The following is a 22971-nucleotide window of genomic DNA, read 5'->3' on the forward strand; positions in this document are numbered from 1 at the left end:
CTTTGCTTTTGTGCGAGAAAACTCTGCTGCCTTTTACTGAGAAACAGAAAAAGGGTGGCGGGGTTGGAGGCGTTTATCACAAATGAGACTTTTGTGTTCAAGGTCAAAGGGTAGGAGAGAATACTCGGCATTTGTCAGTATCAATCAGCGCACACGTGTTGTGTTCAGCTGGAAAGATGGCCTTCTGAGCGCGGTTGGTGTGTTTTGAACTTATCCCTACTTTTATTTATATGCCGTTCATACTGTAAATCTCATGAACGGTCGGGTAAGACAATTTCACAAGATTCCATTGACATCAGCTATGCTAGGTCTCATTTACAGACATTTCACAGGAGCTGTTATTCCATTTAAAGACCTGTTTGCAGAGTTACATAATATTCCAAAATTAGATTTTTGATTTAATTAAAATGAAAAGTAATTACAACCCAACAGTCAAATAATGTGCAATATAAACACTAACAAGCAACATGCAATAGCTGCACGTGTACACTATAAGCCACTAGAGGGCACACAAAGCCCACTGCCGAAACAAACACATTGCCTCGTGGAAGCAAATTTAGACGAATTCGAAGGTATATTTCTCATTTAAGGTACGAATTATCGAAGTGAAAGAGCTGATTCGATAAGAGTGTTATTGTAGTGAGTGACGTAATAAGCATATCAACGAACAAACGTAAATACAATGTTTCCACTTACATGGCAGCACCGTCCACCTGTGTGAGAAGTTGGCTTGTTCTGCGCAAGCGCGAATGGCACAGGACTGGGTAATGACGTCAAATTGTAGTCCAGCAGGGAATTTTCCGCGCCCATCCAAATTCAATCGTTTACCGTAACTTTATTGCCATTTATAACCTCGAACTGTAGCCATTTAGCTAATGTTTATTATTAACATTAGCTAGATAGTTCAAATAGTACACCGTATTGGCTTTACAGAGCAAGAAGACTAACAGGACATGGAGAATGAATACAATATCAACAATATTGATACCGAGGGTAGTATCAGTATAGCAGCGATGCTAGTGTGATGAGATCGCTCTTTTTCAGTTCTCTTTTATGTTTACTTTCACAATTGTCAGTGTTTTGTGTTGTTCATATTGTTACAATGTTCATATTATATATTTTTATATTGGTACATTTTTGCATTTGTTTACTTATTTTGCATTATTTACTTTATTTTGCTGTTTGTCATAATACAGAATAATTCTATTATTTCGTTGACATTGTTACATTGGCTTATGTTGTCTTTTTATACAGTTTGTTGATTAAATAATTTTTTGATTGACTGATTAAAGAAAGTTTTTTCTTTGCCTATAATTTTTGTCTTGTATTTTATGCAAATTAAAGGTAAATTCACAAAATCCTTCAGTGATCTTAACACACCTCATACATAATAAGAAGACGGCGCAAGAGGGATTAGAGGTGAGTCCACGCAGCGTTAGATTAACAACTGGACTTTAATATTTCATCAGAACAAAATGACATCATTGCAAGAGGGATTAACTTAATTAACTTTAATTTCCACAACCAAGACAATCACCAATATGACAGAGGGCAGTCAAACCTGTGGACCTTTAAGTCTCGTCATCGTCACTGTGGTTGGTCTTCTCCTCGCTCAGGCCGCTCTCGTCAATGTTCTCTAATGAGTCGGCGCGTTGCACCGTCAGATCCGCCAAGCTGATGCATGGCAGTGTGTTCTGCTCCGGAAACATCCACGGCTTCAGGTTGGGATTGTGCTTCCTCTTCCACTCGGGATATTTTTGAGAGGCCTTGTAGATCTTCCTCATTGCCTGAAAACCAACAGAAGTTCTATTACATGAAGCCGACCATCTTGAAACCCGACTCCATTACAGCAGTTTACCTTGGGAGCCACAAACTGAGAGACTCTGTTCACAACCCACTTTGGTAAGGAACCTGCAGGCAGACCAGACGTCACTGACAGACGTCCAGGAGCTTTGCTATTTCAGTTTTCTCACCTCGAGGGTCCACCTGGGTCAGGTAGTACAGCGTGGCGCTACTGGTGCCGTTGGACTGGATTAAATACCCGGTAAGCAGAGACACGGCTCGGACAAAGTCTTTCTTGGGAGGGTGTTGCTGCCGAGACAAACAGGGCAACTTTAACGTTCAAACCACAAACGAAAGCAATCACAGTGATTAACAGTGGAACCTGTCGACATTAGCGGTTGTCGACATAACCGTGACTCGTCATAACCAGCTGACATACCTTGTGCATGCGATAATCTTTCTTACGGTGCTTAATGATCTAAAACAACTTAGATGAGTTGTTGACATAAATAGTGTCAACTTAAACGGGCTCAAGAAAATGACCCATTTTTTTATGTCAATTTTAAGTCAATGTTGACTTAAACGGGGGGAACTAATACTAAGAGGAACACTGGAACTGGGACTTGATGGCCTGGTCCATTTAGATGGGTTGTCAACATAAACAGGTTTGCACTGAACTACAACAGATATCGACAGAACAAACCTTTTTTTTTTTTAATGACCCCATTGGTCGACATAAGCAGTTGACTATTTATGTCGACATCAACATCAGCGGGCACTTTTTAGTAATAAGAATGAACAGAACTTAAATGGGTTGTCAACGTAAACAGGTTCACCAGTACTCCAACAAATGTAAACATAAACTGACATATTTTTCATACAAATAACCCCTTTCGCTCTTTTCGTTTTAATTTCACGTCAACATAAGCAGACACTTTTTATAGAGGGGAACTGGATGAGGTGGACTTTGACAGGTTGTTGACATAAACGGTTCCACTGTAGTTCAACAAATGTCAACATAAACTGACCTTCATACAAATGGCCACTTTGGCTCTGGAATTTTATGTTGACGTCAACTTAAGCGGACGCTTTTTGGTTGTCAACATAAACAAGGTAGAGTTAAAGAGACTTCATTGTACTAAAACTAATGTCAAATAAACTGACCCATGGTGGACCGGGACTTGATGAGTTGCTTGACTTTGACCAGTTCCGCACATAAACGAGGCAGACTTAAAAGGGTTATACTGCAGTACAACAAATGTCGACAGAACTTTTCACAGAAATGAACCCCTTTGCATCTCAAATTTAATGTCAACTAGTAATTAAGTTGGCACTTTTTAGTATTAAGTACATGACAGACCAGGACATTATGAATTGGGCAACTAAAATGGTTTGTTGGCATATACGAGGACACTCAAACGGGGTCCTCTCTTAAAAATGTTGCCATAATTTGACCCATCTTTATACAAATGACCCCTCAATTTTTATGTAGAAGTTGACTTCAGCAATCAGTTTTTAGTACTAAGAAGACCCAGACTTGATAAGATGGTCGGTTATCAACATAAACGAGGTTGACTTCAGTGGGTTTCACTGTCGGGAGTGATGCTAAAGGTCAGAAGAAGATGGAAGATGGAGCAGAGTCAAGAACAGTAACAATGCTTAGAGATTGAATAGCATAAATAGTTACCGGGTGTTTGACAGAGTAGTTGATGATGAGGTAGTCACTACCAAGCGGGAGCCAGGATCTCATGGTCACAAAGTCGCGGTTCTTCAGTGGACTGGGACACCTCCCTTTAAACATCAAAAAAGATGGAGGTACTGACAAAGAAGTCGTCATCACTGCTGTTATCGTCATGACTGCATTTTTTCCCAACATTTATTGCTAGTATTTGATTGACAGCTCACAGGAATAATATCCAACGTCGGCGTTGACCGTCAGCCTGCCGATGTCATAGGTGTCGATCATGTTGGTGTCCCATTTTCGGCGGTAGCTGGTGTCGTGCAGGACGTCGTACAGCGTCTCCGCACTCACGTCTTTGCACATAATTTTCATCTGAAACACGACAAGAAATCAATCATTGCTTGTACATATATATTTTTTTTTTAATTAATTTTACTAATTTTGCACTGAACAGAAAGTTACTGTGTGCACGTTTTAATGTTGTCAACTAGACAGTAATTGTCATATCACATGAACTGACCTATTTTTCAAAGAAATATGTAATTTTATGTCGACAAAAGTGGTCCACCATGTATGTCAACGATGCGGACACTATTTTAGTATAGTGGAACCACGTTTTTCTGAATTAATTAGTTCCATTTTGTCAGACAAAAACCGAAACATACAAAAATTGAGGCAATTTTTCCTATTATAAATCATGCAAATGCAATGAATCTGTTCCAGACACACAAAAATATGAACAAAAATATATTTTATAGCGAATAATTACAGTTTTACAGGCAAAGAATAATGTAAATATAATAAAATTATAAATCAATGTTATAGTTTGTAATTATTTTGTGTCCATTATTCAATTATACTAATATTAGTACTAATATTAGTACACATTAAAGTGTACACAGACTTAATTACAGAGTTAATTACGAGGCCCATTGTCTCCACAGCAGGTCAACACTAAAATTAAAATAGAATATATCCTTGCACCTAATAAAGTGTCTTGGCATGTGAGTCTGCCCTTCCCCTCACAGGAGTAGGAGATCACCCCTCCCCTTGTATATGTTGTGTCCTATAATAAGATTTTAGCATGAATAATTAGTGTGTTCAGGTTGTATCAATATGGCTCCCTGCATAAATTGGACCTTTGTGATGATGCAATTCCATTATTGTACGTAACCCAACATTAAAGCTAACATTTCCGACAAAAAACAAATCATACACAGAAAACAAGGTTTGACAGTAATAAGCAGAAGATGGTGGACCAAGACCTGATGAGTTGGTCCTGTCTTCATCATGGCCGAGTTCAATTTTTCCTGTCTTTTCCGTTGATGATGTGTTCGAGACAGAATATGAGCCACCTTTTCCATCTGTCATGTAACTCAACACGCTGCCTTATTAAAAATTCACGCGTGAGCTTCGTGTCTATGGAACACTGATGTATGTGGACGTCACATGTTCAATCGGAAAAACACTACGTTGTGCTTAAAAGTTTGAAGTTAATTTGAAGCCAAACCATTCCCAGGTGTTCCATTCTGACTTTGTCATTCCTGGTGAAAAAAACGGGAATACCAGTGTGAGTGCCCAAGTGTGAGTACTCACCTTGATCTTCTGTACGCTCCTGCTCTCATCTGGGCAGCACCACACCGTCACCCCTCCCTTGTGGTATCTCCTAGCCCAGCCGTCTCCGTTCAGGCACTGATCCTTGAAGGACGAGAAGTCCGAGTCGTCCGGGATCTGAACGGGCATCTTGCATAAAATGAGCCAAACATCCAAGCGAGGAAGGTTCTCCACGCGAGTGTTGGCCGTGCTGGCGAGCGGGTGTCGCTTTCAGGTGCGTTTCAGGTGACATGACATCATTTGTTACGTGATCAGGAAGTGAAGAGCTTTCTCTCCCCCTGAAGTTCACACACCACAGATGTCACTCATGTGGAAAAAAAAATCCCATTACAAGCAAACAGAGCGAAACACTTTAGTTATGTGTACGAATCCAAGGTGTTTGTGGTTGGATCCACCTGACCCTCGGCAGGATGAAGGACCTGAAGAAAGCACATTCTGTTAGTGGTGAACAAGTTCTGGCATGATGTTCTACAAGGAGTGAGATATCCTCACAAGAGTACATACAGGATTATTCTGCCCGGCTGCACGGTGGACTAGTGGTTATCCACACAGGGTTTTCAATCTTCATTCAGAGTTAGCATGTTCTGGGATAGACTCCAGCCTACTTGTGACCCTAATGAGGACAAGCAGTATAGAAAATCAACACAAAGGCGTCAGTGATGTAATGTGACACCCATGCGCCAGGTGAGTTGGTGGTCAAAGTCAACATGGCAGGTAACACAAGCTTTTAGTTTCCATCAGCAAGTCTTAGTGAAATGGTACAGTGCAGGGGTGTCCAAAGTGTGCCCCGGGGGCCAATTGCGGTCCAAAACACAGTCGATGAATGTATTATTTTTCTGAAATGACAAAATCAGCAGCAATTATGTGACAATAAAGTAAAAAAAGTGTAATGTAACAACAACATTATACAGAAAAATATATTTTTATATATATTTTCCATCAGTCATATGTAAATGTAAGAGTGTAATAACAGCCATCCAGTGTTGGCTATTCTTCTAAACAAGCTGAAGTTCTTCTGAGCATCTCCTGCCAAAATGTATATTACAGGAATGTAAAAGGCTCAGCACAACACTAAATTTTGATGTCAACGGCCTGCGGCCCGCATGTTTGAGAACCTTGGTGTAGCTGTACTGTATGTGCAAGTATAAAACACATAACACTTTGTGTGTTCGGAGCACTCAGGTATCTAGCAGACTCTTGGAGGTCTTAAAAGGACATGAAGGAGATACTTTGTTATGGAGGTGTGAGGATTTCTCTCAAGTGTGTGAAGAGTCTCCACGCACGCACACACTTTTTCAGTGCCATGTTAAAAATACTTAGATACATGATGCATACCAATGTACAGTATGTTAGAAATAATATAGCAAAACAAAGATGTGTATTATAAAAGCATACATTTGAAATGAAGTATTTACAATAAAATCAATTTACTGGAGAAGCACTTCCTGTTTTGTCACTTTTAGGCCGCCATTCATCACACAGGTGACATCATGTCTGTCTGTTCATGTAAAAATCATAAATAATGTTGTTGGCTAACTTCATGAAGACGATACGTTGACTTGTTGTCAGTGCATTACCATGGCAACACCAAAGCACATTGAAGCTGAAAGTATTGTCATGAAATTGAATTAATTTAAATTAATTCTGAATTAATTCTGTGACACTTGGTAACCTTTAACTCTGTAACTCGCTAACTTTTAATTCTGTGTAATTTACTAACCGTCAATCCTGGATGAAGTAATAGCCTTTTATTCTGTATCGCTAATTTTTTAATTATGTGTAACTTGCTAACTTTTTGAGCTGTGTAAACTTAGTAACCTTATATTCTGTGTAACTCGTTAACCTTCAATTCGCCATAACTTGCTAACCTTGAATTCAGTGTAAGTTGCCACCAGCTAACCTTTAATTCCGTGTAACTTGCTAGTTTTTTTTGTTCTGTGTAACGTACTACCCTTAACTTCTTTGCAAATTGCTAACATTTAGCGTAACTGTCAAACCTTTAATTCTGTGTAACTTGCTACAAGCTAACCTTTAATTCTCTGAAACTTGCTGCCTTTTTGTTCTGTGTAACGAACTAACCTTTATTTCTGTGTAACGAACTAACCTTTATTTCTGTGTAACTTCCGGACCTTTAATTCTTCTTAACGTACTTTTAATGTAACTTGTTACATGCAGACGTTTAAGTCCGTGTATCTTGCTAATGCTACATGCCATCTTTTAATTTTGTGTGACTAGCTAACCTTTAATTCTGTGTAACTTGCTAACTTTTTGTCTATATCATTAAATTGCTAACATTTCATTCTGTGCAACTCGCTAACCTTTAGTGTTACTTTTTGGCCTTAAATTCGATGTAACTTGCTAACTTTCACTGACCTGTGTGGGGGGGGGGGCAGAGCAGACGGTCGTAAACGCAGAATAGGGTTTACGACCCTCTGCTGTGTCTACTTTTTAATCTTTTAAAAGAGCAAAAGGTCAAAAGGTTAAACTTGAGGTCTCACAGATCTGCCACGTGATGGATATTTGTGTGCACAAATAAAGATATGATTATTTGCCAATATCCTAACAACCACATCTATATTGTCCTTTATTGGCAAAGTTCTTGAGAAAATTATTTTATGTATATTTGTTGCTCCACCTGTATGGATGGAGATATTTTTTATTGTGCATTTTTGATAATATTAGCGTGGACATGACCTAAATCCACTTTCAGCCTGTAAAGGTCTTCATGTGTTTGACAACAGGGAAATATGTTTAAATCATCAAATGTGGTTCAAGTATCAAATATGCTTAACCTCCTGAGATCCAGCGGTGCCTTTTTGTCCTCTGTAAAAGACAAGTATTTCACAGCCTTGTTTCAAATGCAAGTTATGCCGTGGCGTGGACATCCGCACTTTTACCAGTCAGATGTCCAATGAAATTTAAAAAGAGCATGTCTTATGGGCACAACAACAGTAAGTCAGTACATTCATCCAGGTATTGTGTACACCAATCCCTCATTTATCACGGTTAATGGGCTCTGGACCCAACGGTGATGAGTGAATTTCTGTAAAGTAGGATTCCTTAAATGGAATATTTTCAGAGTTCACCACTTTCTAAATGTGCAATATTAAGGGCTCTAAATGCAATATATTAAGTTCTATGTGAAGTATTTCCATAATGCCTCATATTAATTATATATCATATATTTCATCTCGTTTCATATTATGTACATACTGTATTGTATATAACTCTGGGAAAAATTTTGATTTTGTTAATACTTGGGTTGTTTATATTGTTTATTTTTCTATATTGTGTATTTTGTACTGCTTAACTGATTCTGTACTCTTGCTGCTGTGCAATGCAAATTTCCCTCTGAGGGACGAATAAAGGCATATCTTATCTTAAATACAGTTTTTAGCATTACTGGAGGCTTCTAGACATTAAATAACACCTCCATATTCATCTTTACACCCATATTATAATTAGAATAAATAACCAATTTAAAACATAAATACGACTTGTGCTCATGTGTGTTGCTGTAAATGTGTTCCAGTGTTAGGGGAGCAAATGTGACGTTGGGGGTTCAGAGTAGTTTTTGCTTGGCATGGGATTACAGGGCAGGGACATTGCATTATCAAATTATTCTTTAATGCAAAAAAAGCAACTTTCATACTTCTGTGTCTCAGGAGGTTAAAGCATGAAATGTGTTTAAGGTATGTAATGTGTTTAAAGTATCAGATGTGTTTAAAGCATCAAGTCTCAGCAGGAGACGTGTTTACGCTCCTTATGCTGGGATTTCTCCTGGCAAGGAAAAGTGCTTTTGTTTGGTCTTTGAAAAGCAGAATTCTCTTCCATGTGCGTAAACACGGACTCATTTAAAAATCACCCAAACATGAACACAATCAGTTTGAGCTTCTCTTTAACAAGCACAAATGGAAAAACTAGCAAACATGTTTTTGTCTTTTCCTACACCTCATCATTATTTCATCTGCCCTCCAGCTTGATACAGTACAGATGGCTGCATTGTTATAATACATAATGCCATATATGCCATCAAATAATACATATATACAAACTTAAGCGTTGTTACGGATCAGTGTTGAATGAAGTAGCCAAAAAGTAATTAAAGGAGCTATGAATATTACTGTTTTAGCTGTAAGCGGGAGATAAATCTGTAGAAGGATAACATTTCTTCTGTAAAACCTAATTAAGAAAATTAAGAACTTTGCTTTTATAATGTTTTATCATTTTGTTTGTTCGCCTTGACTTACCTTACTGTCGCGACTGAAGCCAGATGTCATTCTGTCAGGACGTCAGGGTAAACATGAGAACACGTGACACAACCAGGAAGGGTGAGGAAGGCGAGACCATCTGAATTGACCAGGCTGGATGGCGGCTGGAGGCGGGGCCTCCTAAGGTCTGGCCTTCGTAGACCAGGTAGGCTGCTGGCCTAGTAGGATGGAGATCACAGGATTCAGACAAAATGGCAGAATCTCAGCTAAGCTAGCTGGTTTCTAAAAGCTTTTTATAACCACTGAAGCAGCCATTTAACAATTCAAAGCAATTCGAAGGTTTTCATATGTTGTCAAACATTATAACCATTCTTACTATATTTAGTACATGATGAACCCAATATGGATTCCCCAAAATGGCAGTTTAGCTACCTAGCTTCCAAAAGTAGTTTTGGCCATTAAAGCTGATTTGAAATACTTTAATAGGGTGTAAAATATTACAATTCTGTTGTTTTTGCTATATTTATTTTGTTATTTCATAGAAAACTAGCTAGGAAACATTTTAGATGTTTGTCATGTGACCCAATATGGATTCCCCAAAATGGCAGTTTAGCTAGCTAGCTTTCAAAAGTAGTTTTGGCCAATAAAGCTGATTTGAAATACTTTAATAGGGCGTAAAAAATATTACAATTCTGTTGTTCTTGCTATACTTATTTTGTTATTTCATAGAAAACTAGCTAGGAAACATTTTAGATGTTTGTCATGTGACCCAATATGGATTCCCCCAAATGGCAGTTTAGCTAGCTAGCGTCCAAAAGTAGTTTTGGCTAATAAAGCTGATTTGAAATACTTCAATAGGGCATAAAATATTACAATTCTGTTGTTCTTGCTATATTTATTTTGTTAATTCATAGAAAACAAGCTAGGAAACATTTTAAATGTCATGTGACCCAATATAGCTTCTTCAAAATGGCAGTAAGCTAGCTATTTTCAAAAAATTGTATATATTAATAAATTGTTCACAAATAAATTTGATTAAAAAAACAATTTTTTCCTGTGTTTTATTGTATGGTCCACCCTTAGCTACTCCACTGTTTGTGAGTTTAGGTAGTGGAATACTTGCCAACTGAAGTGTCAGGAAAAAGTAAGAATTAATATAAGACGTTTCATGAAAAGTTACTTTTTTCTGGAAGAAATCTCCGCCCACTGACACGGACGGCCCCGCCCCCTCCCCCGCCTCTTCTATAAATGTGAAATGAGCGGAGAAACAACAAGAAACGACAAAAAGAAACAAGAAGAAGAAACGTGAAGAGCAGACAAGAAGAAGAAACGTGAATACGAAGAAACGTGAACAAGAAGAAGCAAAAGTGTTCTGGTGGACATGAACTTATCTCTGCTGCTCCTGGTCCTCATTTGGACCGTTTGTGCGGCCCGGTCTCCTTACCAGGCGGTGCTACAACACAGCCGGATCCGAGGACGCCAACAAGGGTGAGTGTACGAACCATGAATATATGTACTAATTATCTAAAATTGTACCAACTTGGAATATATGTACTAACTACCAATATATATAGTAATTGTGAAAATACACTGTTTACTAACTATGAATGAATGCACTATGACTGTATGTTATTACAGAGTGAACTAACTATGAATGTGTATACTCACAATACCCATATGTACCAAGTATGAATATTTGTACTAACTGACCATATATACTTTGACAGTATGTACTAACTATTAATATGCATGTACTAACTGTGATGGTAAGTTATGACTGAATACTGTTATAAATATTGGTACAAACTGAAGGTATGTACTATGATTGTATGTACCAACTATGAATGCATGTACTAACTATGAATACATACGCTATTGCTGTATGTACTGCTTATGAATGCGTGTACTAACTATGAATACATGCACTATTGCTGTATGTACTACTTACGAATGCATGTACTAACTATGAATATATGTAGTAATTATGATGCCACTGTATGTTATGACTCTGGGTGTAATATGTATTATGAATATGTGGACTATATATGTATTAATGATGAATATTTGTACAAACTGAAGGTATGTATTATAACTATAAATATATGTACAATGACTATCTATGTACTAACTATAATATATTGTATGTACTATAAATGTATGTGTTAACTATGAATGTATGTGCTAACCATAAGTGTATGCATTAACTATGCATGTAAGTTCTATGACTATGTACTATCTATGAACATATGTACTAAGAGTGAATATATGCATTATGGCTGTATGCAGTGGCAGTTCTAGCTTCAATGGTGCCCTGTGCAAGACCCCCCCCTTCGGCACGCCCCCCTCCTCCTGCCCCTCACTTTGCCTCTGACCATTTCCCGTGCAAGTGAAGCTCACCACAATAGTGTATGTGTGACTCGGTTTGGTTTTATCCACTTCATCCGACCAACATGGCAGTGATGGATAGTTCTTCTCCCAAATGGGTCTTTGTTCCTTAAAAGGATTTATTGCCTAATTGTCTAGTTTTTTTGTTCTTAAATCAAAGTAAAAAATACAGGAAATTTACACAAAACTATTTAAACGTGAGATTTAACAGGTATGATCCTGAACTATTGAGCACCGAGCACAAATAAATATGAATAATCTGTACCCCGCCCCCGTAGAGAATACCGCCCTGTGCCCTATGCGTCCCATACCGCCACTGTATAAACTATACATGCATGTATTACATGAATGAATAAATACTATGAATGCATGCAAAATGATTTGACGTACAAATCACCCAAGCTCAATTCATATACAACAAATATTAGAAATAAAACGCGTAATATTCTACCCGTGGAAATGTTGATCACAAACCTGTCCTTTTTTGAGCATGCATGTTATGGCTGTGACTGCTCCAATAGAATAATAATAATAATATATAATAATAAGTATCTGTCGTCCCCGCAGGCCAAATGTGTGCGCCATGCAGCAGGTGAAAGGCACCAACAAGAAATACTTCACCAACTGCAAGCAGTGGTACCATCGCAAGATCTGCAACAAGCCCACGTGAGTCCAACACCTGTGTGTCATGTGACCTCTTCACCTTTCGCTGCCACTGTGCGTTCAGGTTCCTGTTGCTCGTCAAGGCTCTGCACGCTCGCCTTTAAAAAGACACAAAGCAGGCAAGGATGTGTCTCAGGTTAGGCTAATAGCGGCGTGATGCTGCTCATAGCAACCACAAACGTAATGCTAACCTCCAGGTGATCACTTTATGTACTATGAATAATAATAAGATATAAAATAACATAGCACTGGACAGGATATCCAGGGACAGATCTTTTTCCTTTTTTTTCTATTTTTTCCCCCGGATGGCTTGACTCTGGAAAAGTCGTTTGACACGCTGACTATTCTGTTGAGCATGGAGCTGCTTCCTGTTGGACTGCATCAAGGTCAACTGACAGCAGAATCCATTTCCTGTTTTGGCACGAGGCTGACACCATCATTGCTGATATGCAAAGACACACACACATTCAGATGGTGGCAAACGTGGGCGGAATGCAGAAATGATCCAAAACCAGGGAACACATTTCCTATATTAACACGTCTTTCAACATTTGAAACGTTGCTAATGACTTAGATGAAGAGAAGATGCAGGATGAGTGAGGTTATTCCTCTGGAAGAAGTCTTTGCAAAGTGCAGTATTGTCCTGGAGAAAAAAAAGCCAGTCATTACCACACAGACGAGGGCCATCTGCTGTTTGACGCCCCTGCACAATCTCAAGCTCCAAAGCTCCATCAAAGGACAAAGCAGCCCAGATCACGATGGCACCCCCTCCACTGTGCCGTGTGGAAAACATCTCCGATGGAATCACCTTGTCATGCCAGTTACATTGGAAGCCATCAGGACCGTCAAGGTTACATTTTTTTCCTCTTCAGAGAATAAAACTTTCCTCCACCTTTCAGTGTCCCATGTTTGGTTCTCTTGTGAAAATTCCAACAGGCAATTTTGTGTTGTTGAAGGAGAAGAAGCTTTTTGTTATTAAAACACTTTTCCCGCAGAGTGGACTGCATAGGAACAACCTTCCTTTGTTTGGTCCTGTGTCTTGACTGACAGCCATCAGCTCCTCCGGGTCAGGGCCGGGACCTTTACGGGTCTACCTTTTTTGCTCCATAACCTCCAAATTATTTTTATTATTTGTCTCACTCCCATTTCTTCTCTTTGCATTTTGAAGCTCTACATAGAACCTCCTTAATATCCAACAGTGCAAAATGTAAACTCTTATTGCTATTGTTTTATTATTGTTAAAAATGCACACCCTTTCACGGAGCCCAGGTAACATGAATGTTTTTAATCGTCCATACGTGTTATAAGGCTCCACTCCTCAATGGAATGACTTCCCCCGACGCTCCAAGGAAGGAGTGAAAGCCTGTCTGGAAGGGATCATCGATCTCTTAAAGAAGATCTTTGTTCTGCAGTCTAGTTTAAAAACATGATGGCTGAGTAGAAACACTGCAAGTGTGTTCCACTAATCAGCGTTCCTCGGCACACAGATGCCCCAGTGGATCCTCGTGTGGCCACCTGAAACCTTTTTACTGGGGTTGGTTTTTGCTGGAAACGCAGGGGGTCATTACAAAAATACCAGGGTAAATAGGAAAGTTCCTGAAACGTTTCCTGTGGTGGAAAATGGGCTTTTGTACACGAGATGAGGATGCGAGGAAGGAGAGGAATTCTGGTGCGCCCCCGGGATGTGTATCCTTTTAGCTGATTTCTTTGCAAGAGGGGAAGAGATTTGGACTCCAAATTGCAGGAAAAAATGATACTTCCTGCGTGGAGGTGCTGGAATGTTCCCCAATGAAAACACAGTTGGATTACATGCAAGACGTCCTGTAACGTGTCAATACCTCGTCTTCAAGGAAACTGAATTCTTGTCCAAAAGGCTTGTTAAGCTTTTGTGACCTTGTTGACTCATTTTAGTCTCATTTTCCTGGGCGTTTACATCCAGAAGTTGGGTTTTTTTTTTCCCACAACTTGGTACCCTGCGGACATTTGGCTGTAGATTCTTCTACTCTCTGAGGAAATGAGCTTTATGAGGCACATTTATGATGGAAATCTCAACAGGAAGTCGTGCGTCTTTCACATGAAGTGAGAAGCTCTCAGACTGAAAGTTGACTGCGGCAGCTGGATCGGATCATTGTGCCCATTCACCTTCTTTCGGCAGCGGTTTCATTCGTCTTCTCCCGTCACCGCTGGATACACGTGGATGTGCTTAGCACGATTCAAGTCGGCGTTATAATGACAACACGGAAAAACAACATTTACAAGCATGCAGGAATTTACGTGTCTGCGAAAAATCAGTTAGTGCGGTGGAAAAAGGTTCTTTTATGGAGGAAAAGCTTCTCACCTCATGCTCAGACCTGAAGGACACGAAATGGACTTTGTTTGGATGTTTTGACCAACAAGAGTAAGAAAGGACTCACGCGTGGTGTCCTCGTGCGACCCCTTCGTGTCTCCTCATTCATGTCCTCGTATGCCTTTGTCTCGTCTCCTGCAGTGTGATCACCTACGAATGTTGTCCAGGTTATGAGAAGATTCCTGGAGAGAGGGGCTGCCCTGCAGGTATGACCTTTTACCTCTATCCCAACTCACATACACGCAAAACATGTGACCTCTAACCTTTGACATGGTCTTCAGCACAAACTTTCTCTCGCTGTTGCAGCTCTGCCTCTGGTAAACATCTACAACACGTTGGGGGCGGTGGGGGCCACCACCACTCAGATGTACTCCGAGCGAGCCAAACTGAAGGAGGAGATCGAAGGTCCCGGAAGTTTCACCTTCTTTGCTCCGAGCAACGAGGCCTGGGCAGCCCTCCCCACGGTCTGTATGGCGAGCAGGGAGGGGGAAACCGTGGAACCGAGGTCGACTGGTTTATACTCACGGCAACATAAGCGGTTGTTGACATAACCAAAACTAAATGTAGCCATTGCCTGTAGATTTTCTTGACTGATGAAGGATTTTGATTCAACTTGTGGCAGTTTCTTGACATGGTTTTCCTCCATTTTTATTATTTACATTTTTATTTAGCTTCTTGTGTTTTATACAACACTCCTTCTGTATCAGAGCTACTACAGTAATTCTAAGGAAGTCACTGTACGCAGTAAGTGTCAACATAAGTGGTCACCAAGAACATGTTGGACATAGACTTGATGAATTGGTTGTTGACATAAACTGACCCATTTTTCATAGAAATTACACTCTTGGATCGCAAATATTATGTTGACAATAGCAGTCAGTGTCAACATAAGCGGTCACATATTGGACCCGGACATCATGAGTTGGTCAACATAGCCATATTGTTGACGTAAACTGATCAATTTTTAATTCATTTTCTACCGCTTTTTCCTCACGAGGGTCGCGGGGGGTGCTGGAGCCTATCCCAGCTGTCTTGGGGCGAGAGGCGGGGTACACCCTGGACTGGTGGCCAGCCAATCATAGGGCACATATAGACAAACAACCATTCACACTCACATTCATACCTATGGACAATTTGGAGTCGCTAATTAACCTAGCATGTTTTTGGAATGTGGGAGGAAACCCACGCATGCACGGGGAGAACATGCAAACTCCACACAGAGATGGCCGAGAGTGGAATTGAACCCTGGTCTCCTAGCTGTGAGGTCTGCGCGCTAACCACTCGACCGCCTTGCCGCCCTGATCAATTTTTAAAAATTAAAAAAAAATTAACTAACACATTGTATGTTGACAAAAACAATCAATGTCGACTTAAGCGGTCACCAAGAACATGTTGCATGTAACATGTATGTCAACGTTAGCTTAAAGGGATAGTTTGGACTTCTTGACATCACCAACAGGAGTGTAATGCATCAACGGTGACTTACCCCCCACTTGGTCTTGTGAGTGCAGTTCTGGTCAGATCTCTTTAAAGAGGAACGTAGTTTAGTTCCGGTTAGTTGCCTTCAAAAGAATCTATCCATCCATTTTCTATGCTGCTTATATTATTATGGAGTTATAGAGTGATCGTGTGTGTGTGTGTGTGTGTGTGTGTGTGTGTGTGTGTGTATCCATCCCCAGGAAATCTTGGATGCTTTGGTGAGCAACGTCAATATCGAACTCCTCAACGCTCTCCACTATCACATGATCAACCGCAGGCTGACCTCAGAGGAGCTCAAACACGGATCCTCCTTCACCTCCATGTACCAAGACTTCCATGTGCACGTGCATCACTACTCCAACGGGGTAACACACACACACACACACACACACACACACACATTGTTGACCAGCAACCAAACAAACATAACAACGTAATGTGTTCCATGTTGAGATTGTGACGGTGAACTGCGCTCGACTGATCAAACCCGATCAACACGCCACCAACGGGATCGTGCACGTGGTCGACCGCGTCATCACCGCCATTTCCAACAACGTGCACATGCTCATTGACGTTGACGATGACCTGGAGACGTTGCGTGTAAGCCCATCGCTACAAGATTCAAACACCTCATATTTAAATCTACCAAATGAAAACAAGTGGCAAGGCTGACTTCCTGTGCGGCCTTTCAGACGGCCATCGCTGCCGCCGGTCTGACCAATATTTTGGAGAACGAGGGTCAGTACACCATCTTTGCTCCCACCAACGAAGCCTTCGAGAAGATCCCACCAGAGACCTTGAACAGAATCCTTGGAGACCCTGTGTCTCTTCGAGGTAACAAGCAGGAAACACTTTTCTTCCGGTTTGAACTACTCCACTGGCTCGCTCATTTTGGATTTGGTCCGCCCCTTTAGACCTGCTCAACTATCACATCCTGAAGAACATGCGCTGCGCAGAGTCCATCGTCTCGGGGACGCCGATGGAGACGCTGCAGGGCACAGTTTTGGAAGTCGGATGTGACGGAGATGAGATGACTCTGAATGGAAAGGCCATTATCACCAAGAAGGACCAGCTCGGGACCAACGGGGTCATCCACTACATCAACGAACTGCTCATACCCGACTCAGGTACCAGAATAGAATATTTGGAATTTCTGGAAGACTTCTTAATTCTGCTTTTTTGTTGAGTTGGCATGTAGATTGATCTGTAAATTAAGAGCTTTGCCATAATTTGAACATTTGAACACGTCAACTCGTTACCTGTTTCTCGTGCAGCAAAAACTCTGCTGGAGCTCACTGAAAGCTCCAATGTTGCTACGGCGACCAGAATGTTTGTTGAGGCCGGTCTCGGTCCCCGGCTGAAGGGCTCCGAACCTTTGACTGTGCTGGCACCCCTGGACGACGCCTTCAGTGGTAACATCTGGAAGAGCACAGTCTTTGTGATTGATTGTCAAGTGCACAGTTGACGCGTGTGTGTGTGATTGACAGGAAGTACGATCACAATGACCGACAAGAGGAAGGTGATGAACAATCATATCGTTAAGGAGCAGCTGTCATCCAAGTCCTTGTATCATAATCAGGAGTTGGAGGCGATGGGAGGCGTTAAACTTCGAGTGTTTGTCTACAGAAATGTAAGAACATCAATCAAACCTTACCTTACGTCATGTGGACTTCCTGTCTCCTATTGGCGATCAATCTCCTGGGAGATGTTTTTATGATGAAAACTGATCCGCTTTTGTGTTGTACATGTAGAACTTGTGCATTGAGAACGCTTGCCTCGCGGCCCACGACAAGACCGGACGCTATGGTACCATGTTTACCGTGGACAAAGTCATCACGCCACCCATGGGAACGGTTATGGACGTCTTGAAGGCAGACGACCGCTTCAGGTGAGCTGGGATTTGGAATGACTTTTTCAGCTTTCTGTCACCTAACTCGGTTCTTTTAAGATGGACAAAATCCTTTGTTTCAGCATTCTGGTCGGTGCCATCCAGACAGCCGGAATGACGGAGCTGCTCAACCAGCCTGGAGCGTTGACCTTCTTCGCTCCCACCAACGATGCCTTTAATGCACTGCCGCAATCGGAAGCCAGCAGGCTGTTGCGTGAGTGAGCATCAAATTGGTGGACAGCGCTTGAACCTTTAGGAACCACAAAGTGAAGGGGTCCTCACAAACCCCACGTAACTCAGGGTTCACTCGGAGGATGCAGGACTCGAATCATGTATCCAAGATCTTCATCAGAATTATCCCATTAATACCAATTAGCCAGTTGGGGCGCCATTGGAGTCCATGCATATGGTCCAGTCCGAGATCGAACCAGGGTCTGTAGAATGAGAGCCGGGAGATCTAGCCATCAAGCCAAAATGCCGGACTGTCAACTCGACGTCCAGCACGACTCTTAAGGTCTTAGCGAGTTAGGTATACCAACGTACTTTGGTACAGCTGCACCGGTCATGGACTGGTTGGTGATAAAACCATTAAAAAATGAAGACCACTTAGAATGTAGTTACAAACTCTGCCCGTTAGGGGGCGCCCAAAGAGCCTATTCATATCGATTGAGTTGTTAGTGTATCTTCCTATGGCGTTAGCTAAAACCATTCGTAATATATCATCAACTGTATGCCCGATTTGAATTTGGGTCCATTTGGTCACCAGTCCCAGGAGGACTTCATCAAAGTACAGCTCCTAGTTTTTACTCCAAAGTAGTCGGTCCAAACCAAAATAGGACTATTAAGGCTATTTACATGCATCCTTTTATTCTGGACTCATATTGAATCCACTGGAAGCATTCCAGAAGATTGAAATCCCTGTAGTAGGTTCACACAAGCTCCAAGTGGTTCAGGTCCAACTCCAGCGGCCGTACGGCACAACGGAAACAATCCGTCAGATCCAGCATGGAGTCTGGATCTGACTCTCTGACCAGCACTCTCTGGTCAAGCTGACGGATCAGAACCGGAGCCACAACGGATATTGTGTGAGCCGAGGTTAGGATAGACGCCTCAAATTTTGTGGGCTAATTTTGTCTAAATTTATACTCTAATTGACCCGTCTTGATGTGTTTGTAAACTTTGATGATGCGACAAAACTTTTGAGTTTGAACGGGGCCTTTGCACCGCTATCACACGGTACCCGGGAGGACGGAGCAGGACGGAACAAGTTCTATTAGACATCTTCACTTCTGCTCAACAAAGAGTCAAACGTTGTTTAGTTTCCTTTGTTCAAGCGAGCAGCTCGTCACTCGTCTCCTTCTTTGGCCATCCCCTGCATTGAAGTGTTTACAACACTTGCTGATTTAACAGAGCCAACGCAAACACTTTCACTCTGTCGCTTCCTAAAAGAGCAATATTTATTTGATGATAACAATCAAGTCTAAACTGTGTAAGTGAAATGAATGTGTATTGCCGACTCTCCCAGGAAACCGCCAGCAGCTGTCATCCATGCTCAGGTACCATCTGGGCGAGGGGATGTTAGTCAGTGGGGGGGTCAGCTCCCACACCAGGGTCAAACCTCTGCAGGGTGACAAGTTGGAGCTGGGCGTGGTGAGTGATAACACTGTGTCAGCTGTTTGGGAATTGTTCATCGACACGGATAACATGGAGTCTCCGCCCCCCCCCACACACACACACAGAAAAACTACACCGTCTATGTCAATCGAGTGGCGGTGGCACACGCGGACCTGATGGCTACCAACGGCGTCGTTCACGGCGTCAACAGCATTATTAAGCCGTTGCGTGAGTCACACATTCACTTCCTGACACGTGCTAATGTGTCTTCCATCGTGATAAAGTCACAAAGACGCCATGTGTTTGTCCGCAGCTCCCAAGGTTGACCGAGAACAAGCTGACGGGCCGGCAGCTGCCTCGTACAGGGTGAGACATTTGACAGACAACACGGACAGAAGGCAGGAATCCCAGTCAAGCAAAGACAAGCCAAGTCAACAGAAACATTAGTCCAACCAAGTCCTGGTCCACTGTGTTCATCTCGTCTTGTTACACAAAGTAACTGGGATTAATAATATCACCTCATACTTCGGTACGAGGTACATTATTAAAAAAAAACAAAAAACACACAAAAAAACCTTAAACTGTATTATGGAAAGCAGGAAGTGAACAAATGTAACAGTTACTGATTGTAAAAGTACCAGATGGAGGGGTAGGATTTAATAAGCTTTGCTTCTTCCTACTCCTTTTGGACATGTGGAACTGTGAACTGATTATGGGATGCATTCAATTGTAATCTGATGCATGTTCAAATGAAATCAAACCATTACCATTTTCGGTACGTGACAATTTTTTTTTAAATTAAACTATATTAGGAAAGCAGGAAGTGAACAAATGTAAGAGTTACTGATTGTAAAAGTACCAGATTGAGGGGTAGGATTGAGTAAGATTTGCTTCTTCCTACTCCTTTTGGACATGTGGAACTGTGAACTGATTATGGGATGCATTCAATTGTAATCTGATGCATGTTCAAATGAAATCAAACCATTACCCACTTAAGTCGACACACAAGGTCGACCACTTTTGGCAGCAGAAATTTGAGACCGGAAGGTTTAATCGGTCTTAAATCTTACATGGATTCTATTTACTTTTTAGTATCACAAAGAACATGGTGGACTAGCTGGTTGACTTAGATTAGGGGTCTCGAACTCAACTTACCTGGGGGCCGCTGAAGGTAGAGTCTTAGTGAGGCTTGGCCACATCATGTCAGACTGGTAGGAATATATCTGAATAAATGATGGAGATTTTTTTTTTCTTTATGCTAAAGGGCGATCGACCCTCATTGCTAGTAGTTGGCTATTCTATCTTATTGTTGCTTATCATGTCTAGTATTATCTTCGGTCATACAAATGTAAAGGTGACTATAATGTTTTTTGGGTTTTTTTACAGAGCTCTAAAAATATGAAAACACATTTTTACAATGTCAGGTTTTCTATGGAACATACAGTAACGCCTCCTTCTTGCTACTTTGTTGACACAATAGCACAGCCAATGTTGTGATCTGCTCTATCCGACGGTTACTGGATTGGCGTGTTGGGGCTCGACTGATTGTATCAGACTGTCAATATCGCAGATGTTAGATGCTAATTTTTTGCTGATATCGACCTGATATTCGGTATTGGATCTGACCACCCCTGATAATGGTTACCCTACCTGCATTTACTTACTTAGGACTGTGATTGTAGTTATTGTTGTCTTATCTAGTGATCATTTCACTGTTGGCTAAATCATTTCTATTGATGTCTTCTGTGTTTTGTCCTTTGGCCAGCAATCAGACTTCGGGAGCTTCAGGAATGGTGAGTTGTTTCCATTTTCTTCTTTCCAATCTGGATCTGACTCCTCCATGCTGGACAACATGCCAACAATTCTTCTCTTTACAGATGCCCTTTTCCAGAAAGTCGTCCAAAGTCGCTCCAGCAAGCCCATGAACAGCAGTCCGTGACATGGCAGTGTTGGAATTCAGCCAAAAACCAGTCAAGATGTTCAAAACGTCAACATCTGAATTCATGTCACTGCAGCTTCACTTGAAAGTTCTTTCATAGTTGTCTTTCATCGTGGAATCATCTGCTTCGTTCTGCCTCCGACAGACCCGTTTCTTAGAATACAGCGTCACACTGAGCGCACTTGCCACCCCCCGCACATCGTAAAAACAATAAACAGTACGTTATAAAAGCATTAAAAATGAACAACAGCGGTACCCGTGGTTGAAGGACCACTGTTTTAAAAGCAGAAACACTCAGCAACACTCACCACATTCTTTGCTTCGTAGCATTGTTGCTAACTCGTCACCAACAAGCTATAGCATGCGCTTTGCTAGCTCATTCACTAACAACATTGTCAGTTCAAATAAAGTTTTCCAGCTTTGTAAGTGTAGATGAAGGGAAAAACTGCCAACCACGTTTGTTGCCCGCAGGAAAAACGTCTTGTCTTTTTTTGTCAATTGTTTTTGCGGATGTCAAGCTAGCCTTCTAAAGTGTTTTTGTAAAATAAAGCCGGAGTAAAAAAATGGAAATGGAAATTTGAATGTTGATATCAGTGATTTACGATTCCAAACTTCACTTGGTCATCAGCTGATGTGTTGGGTTTGAATCGCAATGTGGAGTATGTGCAATACACCAACTTCCCCACGCGGTGGCGCAACGACACTGGGCTGTCAGTGAAATGCTCACGTTGATGGTGTGATCATTCACACTCACATACCATCGCCAATTAACCCACGCACAGGGAGAACACGTAAACTACACAAAGAGATGCCCAAACGGAGACTCGAACCCAGGTCTCACTATGCTACTAAAATAACATTATTTTTCCTCATAACATGATGACTTCTTCCAATTTTACAGTTTTTTTATCATAAATTTTGCAACTATTTCAACATTGTGCATTTTTTTTCTCATATGAATGACTTTTCATAATATTTGTAGAATTATGATTTTTTTTCTTGCCAAATAAGAACCTTCTTCCTTGACACTTTGACTTCATTCTTGTAAAATTCCAGCATATTTTTGCTTTGTTTTCTTGTTAAATTATAATATTAGCATGTGCTGCGAGCTGCAAAACGGCCCCCAGGCCTCACTATGGACACCCCTGCTCTGTTTTTTATCTTTTGTGCAACGCACCACTTTTATCCCCCAAAAACATACATGTGCAAACACAGTGACAAAGTGCTTTAATTGTGAAAATGAGCTATGTCCGTCACATCCTCCATCTGTGAATGTTTAACATGAAGGGTTCAAAGTTCAGTGTGTGAACATCTTCGGCGTAAACTTTTAACGCGCACATGTCCGTGCGATTAAAGCTGATCGATAAT

General features: G+C 41.2%; 2 protein-coding genes and 1 long non-coding RNA gene across 5 annotated transcripts; 1 reads left to right on the forward strand and 2 right to left on the reverse strand.

Moving 5' to 3' along the window:
* Positions 1 to 1445: 1445 nt before the first annotated feature.
* Positions 1446 to 9588, reverse strand: stard15 (StAR-related lipid transfer (START) domain containing 15). Its single transcript, XM_078788455.1, has 8 exons — positions 9328 to 9588; positions 5582 to 5690; positions 5060 to 5496; positions 3688 to 3835; positions 3470 to 3573; positions 1974 to 2091; positions 1859 to 1911; positions 1446 to 1787 (listed from the first exon to the last, which is right to left on the reverse strand). The coding sequence occupies exons 3-8, from the start codon at positions 5204 to 5206 to the stop codon at positions 1572 to 1574; spliced, it is 786 nt and encodes a 261-aa protein (XP_078644581.1). The 5' UTR covers positions 5207 to 5496; positions 5582 to 5690; positions 9328 to 9588; the 3' UTR covers positions 1446 to 1571.
* A 941-nt stretch (positions 9589 to 10529) lies between these two features.
* tgfbi (transforming growth factor, beta-induced) lies at positions 10530 to 22463 on the forward strand. 3 transcript variants are annotated; one of them, XM_058064045.2, is made up of 17 exons: positions 10641 to 10776; positions 12241 to 12339; positions 14825 to 14889; positions 14990 to 15147; positions 16363 to 16527; positions 16616 to 16762; positions 16855 to 16996; positions 17077 to 17289; positions 17437 to 17574; positions 17650 to 17792; positions 17914 to 18050; positions 18134 to 18264; positions 19576 to 19700; positions 19790 to 19892; positions 19978 to 20030; positions 21430 to 21457; positions 21542 to 22463. In XM_058064045.2, the coding sequence occupies exons 1-17, from the start codon at positions 10670 to 10672 to the stop codon at positions 21601 to 21603; spliced, it is 2016 nt and encodes a 671-aa protein (XP_057920028.2). In that variant the 5' UTR covers positions 10641 to 10669; the 3' UTR covers positions 21604 to 22463. The 3 variants fall into 3 exon arrangements, with proteins under 3 accessions (XP_078644580.1, XP_057920028.2, XP_057920037.2); XM_058064054.2 differs by lacking the exons at positions 10641 to 10776; positions 12241 to 12339 and adding an exon at positions 14445 to 14734; XM_078788454.1 differs by lacking the exons at positions 19790 to 19892; positions 19978 to 20030; positions 21430 to 21457; positions 21542 to 22463 and having other exon boundaries at positions 10530 to 10776; positions 18134 to 18268.
* On the reverse strand, positions 12226 to 15183 carry LOC144894892 (uncharacterized). Its single transcript, XR_013625426.1, has 3 exons — positions 14947 to 15183; positions 14675 to 14833; positions 12226 to 12434 (listed from the first exon to the last, which is right to left on the reverse strand). It is a non-coding gene; the product is annotated as an uncharacterized LOC144894892 (long non-coding RNA).
* Positions 22464 to 22971: the final 508 nt, after the last annotated feature.

This window comes from Doryrhamphus excisus, linkage group LG23 (genome assembly GCF_037039965.1).
Source record: "Doryrhamphus excisus strain RoL-2023G ecotype Guam linkage group LG23, RoL_Dexc_Guam_v1.1, whole genome shotgun sequence".
Taxonomy (NCBI): Eukaryota; Metazoa; Chordata; class Actinopteri; order Syngnathiformes; family Syngnathidae; genus Doryrhamphus; species Doryrhamphus excisus.

Coding starts and splice junctions, on each gene's coding strand:
- stard15 (XM_078788455.1), bottom strand. CDS start 5,206: ATGCCCGTTCAGATCCCGGACGACTCGGACTTCTCGTCCTTCAAGGAT. Junction 2,092..3,469: donor ACTACTCTGTCAAACACCCG/GTAACTATTTAT, acceptor TTGTCTCGGCAG/CAACACCCTCCCAAGAAAGA. Junction 1,912..1,973: donor GACCCAGGTGGACCCTCGAG/GTGAGAAAACTG, acceptor GTCTGCCTGCAG/GTTCCTTACCAAAGTGGGTT.
- tgfbi (XM_058064045.2), top strand. CDS start 10,670: ATGAACTTATCTCTGCTGCTCCTGGTCCTCATTTGGACCGTTTGTGCG. Junction 14,890..14,989: donor AGAGAGGGGCTGCCCTGCAG/GTATGACCTTTT, acceptor TCGCTGTTGCAG/CTCTGCCTCTGGTAAACATC. Junction 20,031..21,429: donor CGGCAGCTGCCTCGTACAGG/GTGAGACATTTG, acceptor TCCTTTGGCCAG/CAATCAGACTTCGGGAGCTT.